The sequence below is a fragment of the Neomonachus schauinslandi genome, chromosome 6 (genome assembly GCF_002201575.2).
Source record: "Neomonachus schauinslandi chromosome 6, ASM220157v2, whole genome shotgun sequence".
Classification (NCBI taxonomy): domain Eukaryota; kingdom Metazoa; phylum Chordata; class Mammalia; order Carnivora; family Phocidae; genus Neomonachus; species Neomonachus schauinslandi.
The window spans coordinates 47,983,658-47,994,653 of NC_058408.1; the positions used below are offsets into that span (position 1 = coordinate 47,983,658).

At 35.7% G+C, this 10,996-nt stretch overlaps 1 protein-coding gene across 5 annotated transcripts in view; it reads right to left on the reverse strand.

Moving 5' to 3' along the window:
- The window catches only part of RALGPS2 (Ral GEF with PH domain and SH3 binding motif 2), a 151,952-nt gene that overhangs the window by 24,026 nt on the left and 116,930 nt on the right, over window positions 1-10,996 (reverse strand). For 4 of the 5 annotated variants that reach the window (XM_021682806.1, XM_021682804.1, XM_021682805.1 and 1 more), the window contains exons 9-11: window positions 6,978-7,115; window positions 5,697-5,787; window positions 1,315-1,382 (exon numbers count right to left, since the gene is read on the reverse strand). In XM_021682806.1, the coding sequence (XP_021538481.1) occupies window positions 1,315-1,382; window positions 5,697-5,787; window positions 6,978-7,115 (297 nt within the window). The remainder of the gene's footprint in view (window positions 1-1,314; window positions 1,383-5,696; window positions 5,788-6,977; window positions 7,116-10,996) is intronic. The other variant, XM_021682807.1, reaches the window with a different exon arrangement.

Sequence of the window (10,996 nt, forward strand, 5' to 3'; positions counted from 1 at the left end):
TTTTTAAAGATTTTATTTATTCATTTGAGAGAACGAGTGTGTGCACAAGCAGGGGGAGTGGCAGAGGGAGAGGTTAGAAGCAGACTCCCCACTGAGCAGGGAGCCCAACATGGGGCTAGATCCCAGGACCCTGGGATCATGACCTGAGCTGAAGGTAGATGCTTAACCAACTGAGCCACCCAGGCATCCCAGTGCTCATTTAATTTTACACATTGCTTCTCTCTCTTAGTTTCAGCTTCTTCTTGGAGAAAGAGCATGTAGGGCAGGTCAAGCATTCAAACTGAAATTTCAATCTATATTGACACTGTTCAGACTTATGGGAGTTAAAAAACCAGAACTTGAAAAGTACACAGATTTGCAAAATAGCACTTTAACAATGAAAACAAAAGCAAATTTAAGAGATTCAGACTGCCATGTTTTCCACTTTCCCCTAGATATCATCATGGCTTGTTCCCTTGCTTCCTCCACATCTTATTGGATGGGCCTCCAAATACTTACAGGGCATGTAATATTATGAAGCTTAGTGCCAAAGTCTGCTTTTGAAATTTTAAAAAAGGTACTTATTAATAATTTCTTAAATAATGAACAATTCTCTCCAATTTTATGTTTTTAATTATGTGTGGTATGCATATATTACCCCCATTATAATGTAACAGGTAAATTATGGGACTGTGACTATTTTTTATTATTTTCAGTACTTGGCCCAGTATTAGAGTGAAATTTCTAAAATGTTACTAAAACTGGTTTCTATATTCAAATCAGTAAAATTTTCCACTCAGACCAGAAATTTTAATGTAATCAATCTTCATTGACCAGGACAGTGTATTCTTTTTTTTTTAATTTTATTGGAGAGAGAGAGAGGGAGGGAGAAGAGGGGGGGGGGGGGGGGGGGGGGGGGGTAGAAGGAGAAGCAACTCGCCACTAAGCAGGGAGCCCAATGTGGGACTCTATCCCAAGACCCTGGGAACATGACCTGAGCCGAAGGCAGACGTTTAACCGACTGAGCCACCCAGGTGCCCCAGGACAGTGTATTCTTAATAAAAAAAAGAACAGATATTCATAAACACTTATCTATTTTTCGTTTGTTGTATCTATTTTCCTTAATTAGTTTGTCCATTACTGCATACTCCAAGTAACAACTTCTTAATTAAAAAACAAATGAAAAAATCCAAAGAAGTGATATATTTTAACACCAAAAATAAATTTTTACATGCATTATAAAATGTGCTAAGTATTTATTTACTTTGGAGCATATTCTTTCTTTTTAGGTTATCTGATTTACTATTCAGTAGTCAGAAAAAACTATGCACTAACCTACTAAATCTTCTCTCGAAGCAGCAGAGCGTGGTGTGCTTGTCCCTGGTTCTATCTTTAACGAAAGCCTGAATTTTAAAAAGAAACAAAACATATAAAATGATTAATATTTGACAATATTAAAATTATGTATTTCCTCAGGAAAAAATTAAGCATTTTAATAAAATAATGTTATATATATTTTTTCAAGAGCAATCTTTAATAATAGTACATCTCACCTCCTTCATACAAAGCATATCTTACAGTTATTCTAGGAAATATCAGGGAGGGAAAAAAACTTTAAAAAGTTCTATTTAAAAACAGAGAAATCTCCCTAAACTACCCTAATGTTGTCAAATGGTTCAACACATTTAAAGATATTTGATGGAGGACTAAAAAGTGATTTAACTTGAGGTTATATTGATACCTGACAAATTCAGGAATTTTCATGTACATTACTAAATGTATTACACAAATTAGTTCTCGAATCTTTACTGGATGGATAAATGGCTTCTGAAGCACTGAAAATTTCCAAAACATCCCCCAAAACAACAAATTCAACTTCTTAAAAGATCTTGAATAATAAAAAAGTTGTTTGCAAAATTCCTGGTAAATCCCTGTCCTAAGCCTAAGTTTATTAACTTAAGTTCCATTTAGGATAATATATCCACTTTTGAGTTCCACAGCAAAGAGAGATTATGACTCCTATCAGTGGAAACTATTTCAGGAAATATGATAGTAAAGCAGTTGTAGAAAATACTTTGGTATAGTCCACAAAGCCTATTATTACTAAGTATTTGTCTAAATATTAGTACTTTTTAAGAAAGCATTCTACCAACTGGGGTTTTTTAATGAAATTGCACAATACAAGTGATATTCATCATGATAAATCTATTATAGGTTCTCAACTTATTTCCTTGATAACCTCATAGGGGATTCTATACGATTATATTCCAATTATTTGGCAGTGTAAAATGCAGTACTGAACGGATATATGATGAACTAGAACTCTGCTCTTTTTCTTTCTACAGAGCAGTTTACTTTAGTACTTTGGGCTACAGACCATACTGAATTCATTCACTTGATAAAGAGTTACTCAACACCTGTTTTGTGTTGGGCACTGTACTCTTTGTACTGTGCTCTTTGCACTGGAACAGAACAGAGACTAAGGCAGACATGGTATCCCTGCCCTTCTGAGGCTTACAGTTTAGTATGTGGAGGACACAAAAGTAAACAAAGTAACTACAATTTCCTAATGCAGAACTGCAATAGAAAGGAACAGAAAGGAAGCTCTGGGTGCATCACACTGCCGTCAGTGGTATAAAAAGCAGAAGCATCTTAAAGCACAGCAGTGAAGTCAGAGGTCGGCTGCCTATGTCATCATCAAAACACCATGCAGTAACAGTGATGCTGGTTCACTGAGAAAAAGATGATGTTCAGGATTAAAGGGAAGGAACTGTGAAAGATTTTCATCCTGATTAAAAAACACGCATTCATTTGTAGTGTCTATACTGGTTGCCTATATAGATGAAGCTGCCAAAAAAACAGAGACCTTGGGATAAACAGTGTCATTTTTATTTAAATCTCTCTCATCATAAAAACCATTTTTTCTAATCATTTTAATAGCTTTTATCTTAAAATGATGATTCTCAGCACACTGAATTAATAGGTTCATGCAACACAACTGCATCTTTAAAAACTGTCTTCTTCAGTCTCCCATCTGATGTCCCAACACCACCAAATGACTTATGTTCCCCCAATCAAAAACACTGCTTCCCGCCCTAATCCTTGGATCATTCCACCCCCTGGAACACTTTTCCTCACCCTCTATGCGGAGGTTATCTCCTTGACTCACCTGTTAAGATTAATAAGCTCAGGTGACACTGTCTCCTGAAGCCACTCATGTTTCTTTTTTCCTCATTTTTCCCACTTAAAGCTGAGTTAGGTCTCCCCCCAGATCTACGTTCCTACAGCATCCTGGGCATATCTCATATATCACAGTAATGTTTGAACTGCTTTGTCATCATCTGTTTTGTGGCTGTGTTTTGTATGATACGGAGCTTCTTAAGGGCAAGAAGAAGATTTTGTTTTTGTAATCCTGGCACCTAGCACAATAACTCACCTATGGCAAAAGCTTAGTAAGTATTTGTTAAAATGAATATAATGGGAAGGCTATTCTGGTTCTAGCCACTCATGAAAACAAAAATCAGTACAACAGCATCAGCTTTCCTTCAAAAATGAAGGTATCTTACATAGGTTTACAGACAGTTAGAACAACTTAATGGCTTAATTGGCTACTATATCCTTTTAGCAAAGTAAAAATTAGCTCAAATAAACACTTTTACTTTCACCACAGTCAATAAAAATTTACCATCCTCTATAACTGTGCAACAATTTCTTAGGCTTCACTTCTATTGAATAGTTTAACTTCTTTTAAATCCAACAAGTTTGAGCCAGATATAGAAATTTTTAACTACTCAATCATATTTTAAGTTTTAAGATAATCTTCTGTATCTCACTGGACAAAACATGAGAGTTTTGTGCTATGTTAGTGATTAGAGCTTAGATGGAAGAAATAGTGGTAAATATAAGATACAGACCATCAAACTCAGGAAGCTCATAACCTAGGGCAACAACAGATTTATGAAAAAACTGCAGCCTTAAAAAGCTCATACATTTTCAAATGAACTACTATGTAACAACCTTTTATATAATAAAAACTGATAGAGAAATATAAAGTGGCAATACTATGGTGTGGGGAAAAAGATGGCAATAAAGGTGTTTTTATTTTTATTTTTAAAAAGATTTTTATTTATCTATTAGAAAGAGAGAGAGAGAGTGCACACAAGCAGGGGGAGCAGAGGGAGAGGGAGAAGCAGACTCCCCCCTGAGCAGGGAGCCCGATGTGGGACCCAATCCCAGGACCCTGGGATCATGACCTAAGCCGAAGGCAGATGCCTAATGAGCCACCTAGGTGCCCCAATAAAGGTGTTTTTAAACATTAATAAAATTTTAGATACATTTAATATATATTATCTAGAGCTTCAATCTTTAAAGAAAAGTTATTTCTAGTTATTTTCCAGAATTTCTAGCCTTTTACTGGTACTAGCTTTATTCTTCAAAAACTGTTGAAACTTAAATGGAACAAGAAGGTTGATGATCACTAGCATACAAGAAAAATTTTATATACTGTATTAATAATGAAAAATAACCTAGTCTCTCACTTTAAGTTTTTTTTAAAGCTTTTTTTATTTTTTTAAGATTTTATTTATTTATTTGACAGAGAGAGAGAGCACAAGCAGGGGGAGAGGCAGAGGGAGAGAAAGAAGCAGGCTTCCCATTTAGCAGGGAGCCCGATGTGGAACTCGATCCCAGAACCCTGGGATCAGGACCAGAGCCAAAGGCAGATGCTCAACCAAGTGAGCCACCCAGGCGCCTCTCACTTTGAAAAGTTCTTAACGTTAAGTATGTGTATGTTCCTTTTATTAGAAAAAAATATTCGTGAAAGACACAAAGTTAAATTTGAAAGCTTGGGAATAACTGGCATAATAAAGCTAAGCAAAAATATTTTTTATTGGAAATTAACAAATGAAGTCACAAGAAGCATCAGAAGCCTCAAGAGAAATAAGAGCTTTATCCTCCCATCTTTTGAAAAAAAACCAAAACAACAAAAAAAACAGAAACAAAACAAAAACAAAAAACAAAAACCCCCCCTGCAGTTAAGATATACAGTATACCATTGAAAACAAAAAGGGTAAAAACTTAAAAATCCTTCCCACCTTGGGCAGAATTGTGGATGTCAAGGAGAAGGAAATGGGCAGCTGTATTTTAAAAGTGATTTAAATTTTTTTTTTTAATTTAAAGTGATTTTTAAAATCTTTAATAAAGGACTTGCTATAATAGAGAAAAGGGTAAGCGTGGTGCTGGACATGTCTCTACCCTAGAGGTAAGAAGGTTCAATATTCTCTCAATCCACAAAAACAATTAAAAACAAATTCAAAGATGTGTCAAAATTACCATTACAAAAGGAGTAATTTCCTATTTGTAGACAGTTTCATTAATTTTTCAATTATGAATTTCCATAAAGATTCAATGTTTGAATATAAAGAAAGGAAGACATTTATACTAGATCTAACATCAGCTCTCAACAACTTGAGAAAAGTGAAATATTTTTAAACAAAAGAACAGATGAGGTATTTGTATATTGTCTCAATCATATCAAGTGATTAAAAAGAAATACATAAAAAAAATAAAAAGAAATACAAATACTTTAACCACTGTAAACATATACCTGGATTAGGCATTTGCATGATACGATGTAAAATTCAAATGTTTAAACACATGGGGACAAAAGGGTAGAAGACAGGACAGTTAAACAAACCACTTTTGAAGATCCAACCTACTTGTAATTATCATCTTCCACAAACTTCTGTAGTTCTTCTATATACTGAACAGAGTTCAGATATTTTTGGACATGAGGCAACATGGGGATATCTAGGCAAAATGTGATAAATAATTATCTGACACAGTATATATCTTTAACCAGAATTTTAAAGCATGGCACCAAAATTTAAATTAACTCTAGAAGGACACTATTGAGGTAGATTTTATTTAATGTAAAACTGATGGTAATTTGAAAAATTACAGTTGCATGTTGGTTGTATAGATTTAAAAAAAAAAAACACCACCACCAAACATACTCTGGTTTCTCTTCAGATCATATACTTAAAAAAAAAAAAAAAAAAAAATCAAACAGCTCCATTTACAAAATCCCACATATCTGATAAACTTCCTCTCTGCACCCCCCCCCCCACTTTTAGGAAGTTTTTAAGGCTTTCTTAAAAGTATACACGCACATAAAATAGCTTTAAGACAAATCTATTTTTAAAAAATATTTTATTTATTTATTTGACCCAGAGAGAGAGACAGCGAGAGAGGGAAAACAAGCAGGGGCAGAGGGAGAGGGAGAAGCAGGCTTCCCGCAGAGCAGGGAGCCCTATGTGGGGCTCGATCCCAGCACCCTGGGGTCGTAACCTGAGCCGAAGGCAGACGCTTAACGACTGAGCCACCCAGGCGCTCCAAGACAAATCTATTTTAAATAAATTGGATAATGTAAACTCACTGTTTAAAAGTATATACCAATAAGGGTATCTTTATTCCCTTTCAAACTGAAAGCATTCAAACATCATAAAACATTAAAAAAAAAAAATGCATCCCCTTTGCTCATCATCTGGGCTTGTGTAAGCACTTTCTACATATGTGTTTCCATAAAATACCCCTTGAACAAAAAATTGGTTATTTATTCAATAATGAACCGAAGAAAGCTAGTCAGTTGTTACAAGGATCACAGGTCTTAGCTCCTTCCCTAACTGAATAATATAAGAACTATTCACATAACAGATCAGGGATATCAAGTGAGATGGAAGGTAACAGAAAATAATTCTATAAATTATGTTAGCAAAGTGGCTACAAAAAGAGCAAAAGATAAAACTTAAAATTTTAAATATGACATACTTTAATTCCTTAAAAGCAAGATCTCAAACAGGAGGCTAAATATTAAACAATCATATTTTCCTTTATATTAGGATGATGTTCCCTGCTGTGTGAAAAATGGCTATCAATTCAGGTAAATGAATCAACAGAATCACCACGTAATGGTGTAGTAGTACTCCCCAGAAACGTACCATAGTCACAGGACTGCTGTAAATCAGAAATTATTCGAAGGATGTTATTCATCAAATTTGATCTTTGCTCATTTTCTAGAATGCTGCCAGTTGATGGGTATGCTGAATCAATGTATGTTAAATCTGACAAATAGATACCTGAAACAAAATGAGATAAATGAGTGTTTTTTACTTGTAGTTTGAAAGAGTATGATAAAATGAAGAAGAAAAAAAGCTAATTTATAGCTGTATTTTAATATATGCTGTATTTAGGATTTATTGTTATTTAATACACCACAGCCTTATTAAAACATAATCACTGAGGCCTAGAATTCCTTGGATCTGGGGTCAGACATGTAAATAATGTTTTTGTAAATGTTCTCTTATGATTCCATTTTGTTTTTATTTATTTATATTTTCAAGTTTATTTATTTCTGATCTCTACACCCAACGTGGGGGCTCGAACTCACAACCCTGAGAGTCACGTGCTCTACCGACTGATCCAGCCAGGCACCTCTGATTAGCTTTAGGACAGTTCACATGGCATTAGACATGAAGTGTTTGTATACTGTCTTGTTTTGAAGACTGACAGGTAAATTTCTGAAACCGTGTATGTGACTACAAATTGAAGTTAGCTATTCCTCCCGCCTCGACCCCACTGCCCCATTTCTCTGTACCAACAAAAATAACATAACCTCCAAAATAACTTGGTACTACCAGTTCTAGATATGCAAGGCCACACATGTGAAGTGTATAAGACAACTACAGTTAAAGAGAAAAATATACTTTCCCACTTTTTACCTCATTACCCCACATTCATGAACTCTCAAAAAAAAAAAAAACAAAACACAACTGCTGTACCACATACACCGCCTTCCACAAAAGCCCTATGTTTTTTTTCCTCATGCCATTTCTTTCATCTTGACTGTTTCTGAGACTCATCTGTCCATCTCAATTATATTTTATATCCAGGTCAGTGTCAACTGTTCTTTAGTTTTCTCATAGATTCCAAGAGAGGAATTTAGAAACTGTCTAGTCTAACCCCCTCTTTTTATAGGTGAAGAATCTGAGGTCCACAGATATTAAAGGATAATGCTATGAACTGTTAGTAATAGAGCTGGAGCTCAGAGTGTACACCTGTGCCCTCGTTTCTCTACTACATGCTGTTATAAATTCATACAGTATCTATAGTACCATTCACTTGGTAATTTTTATGACTTTATAATGTTTAAACTCTCGTACTTGTATCTTATCTGTTCATGACTATAAACTCATTTAAGGTAGTTGCTCTATTTTGCACTCCAAGAAAATGAAAATCTGTGCAGTGTTTTGACAATAGGTGCTTAAAACAACCTAAAAATCCTTTTCCTCATCTTACTCATTCCTTTTCCATTCAGGAAATCTTAACGGTATTCTCTAAACCATCTATCATAAATACTTCCTTTTCTTTAAAGACTCTCAACTTCTTTTTTATAGTGACTTCAAATGAACCTTTAGCTTAGCTGCTTTTCCTTCAATCTCAGAGCAGGAAGAATCCCTTTCTCCTCTCCAAATACACACTGTGACTTTGAATGTAATCCCAACAGCCTCCTTTACAGCCCCTGCTGTTAGCCCCCCTGTCCCTCACCCACCAGGGGCTCCCCTCCTGGAGCCAATGCAAACCTTTACACCTCTCCTGAAGAAAACAAAATCAAGGTAACCCTCTGTTCAAATCTGAATCCCTCCTCCAGAGAGGACCCCTGCCCCTCTCTCTGTAACAAACACCTTGATATTGTATGGTGACTAACATAATAAAATAAAATAAAATTAAAAAACCCAAACACCTTGAAAGAGAAACAAGACGAGTCCACTTAACTTATCTTATCCTTCATCTCTTTTTAATGAGATACGACACACATAAAAGTGTACATGTGTCAGGAAAAATTACGATAGACTCTGAAATAGGCAAAAAAAATTACCAGGTGTCCTGTCTTCTGGGCTTTTTGAGCTATTTGACAACTCTAAGTTTTTGAAAACTAGTAATAATACAAATTCCTGTCCATAAAAATGCCAATGCCTTATGTCCAGTAAAATCTAATAATGCTCTATGGAAGCTGACCAGTGTTGCAACTCTGTGTGAATTCATTTTAGCATTCTTTAGTGCCTATCTGGTATGTGTGGTACTTTGAATTCTCTCCTGAAATGGTTGCAGTATCTTCCTGATTCCCTTATAAATTTAATGATTTAAATAAAACCGTGACATGTATTCATTTTGTATTTGTGTAAGAATCATGATTTTACCATTTAAAAAAGTATACTCGGGCGCCTGGGTGGCTCAGTTGGTTAGGCGACTGCTTTCGGCTCAGGTCATGATCCTGGAGTCCCTGGATCGAGTCCCGCATCGGGCTCCCTGCTCGGCGGGGAGCCTGCTTCTCCCTCTGACCCTCCCCCCTCTCATGTGCTCTCTCTCTCTCATTCTCTCTGTCTCAAATAAATAAATAAAATCTTTAAATGTTTCCAAGAGTTATTTGTATTGTTAAATCAGCTGTAATTCCTTATATTGAGAATAACTTAACATGTAACTGTATCACAATTTACTTACTCATTTGACAGACTTTTAAGTTACTTCTTCCCTCCCTCCATGTTGCTATTGACATTCTTACAAATTATCTCCTGGGATACATATAAAAGAATTTCCCTAGGAGATATATATATAGATATAGATATATATGGCATTTATATGGTATATTAATGTTCAACTTTACCTTGTTTTTTAAAGCTTTATCAACTCACACTGCCACTGATAGCATGTAAGTTTCTCCTGATCTACACTTGTGCTACACTTGATATATCAGTCTTCTTGACTTTTGCCAATCTTGAGGTATAAAATAATATTGTGTTTTAAGTTTCATTTCCTTGACTATAATGAGGTTATGCATTTATATTTCTATGAAATGTCTTTTATCCATTTTTTCTCTGAGTTGTCTCTTTCTTATTGATTTCTAAGTTCTTAATATATTGCAGAAACCGATCCACTTGGCAGTTAAATTTTATCCACTTTTCAACCCACTATATAGTTTGAAATTTGGGGCGCCTGAGTGGCTCAGTCAGTTGAGCGCCTGCCTTCAGCTCAGTTCATGACCCCAGGGTCCTGAGATCGAGTCCCACATCAGGCTTATCCCTCTGCCTCTGCCCCTCCCCCTGCTTGTGCACTCTCTCGCTCAAATAGATGAATAAAATCTTTAAAAAATATATATAGTCTGAAATCTGCATCTTGCTGCTGAAACTTATTCTAGCAAAGGTATGAGGGACCTGTTCATTATTAAATCTTTACTTATTTATTTTTAAAAGATTTTATTTATTTATTCAACAGAGAGAGAGAATGAGCAGGGAGAGTGGCAGAGAGAGAGGGAAAAGCAGACTCTCCACTAAGCAGGGAGCCCGATGCGGGGCTTGATCCCAGGACCCTGGGATCATGACCTGAGCTGAAGGCAGGTGCTTAACTGACTGAGCCACCCAGGCACCCCTGTCCTAATGTCTTAATGACTGAGCCACCCAGGCGTCCCATTATTAAATCTTTAAACATCTCTCTTGGTCTCCTCCTGCTGCTTATTAGTGTCTCAGCAGTATTTTTTATCATTCCCTTTGTTCCTTGGGGCTTTACTAGCTCTATTGGCTTGAACCTTCCTACCTTCCCACACCCCCTCCATTCTTTTTCCTCATGTTCCCTAGAAGTTGGTGTTCTCCATGATTCTACCATTAATCTCACTCTGCATGTACTTTTTCTGGATTATCTTATTTCTGTAGCCTCAACCATCACCTAATTGCCGATGACTTTCCAAGTCTCTCTTTAGAACTGAAATCTTAACTTTAATTTTCAATTTAACATGCCAAACTAATCATTATTAGTCTCAAAACACCTTACATCCCAACTTCTTACCTTGGTTAGTGATATTACTAATTGTTAAAATTAGAAAGTTCAAAACCACTCAAGTAAAAAAGCTTAGGAGAAAACTACTATCTTGTATTTTCCCCCCAGATTAAGCTATTAGTGAATACAA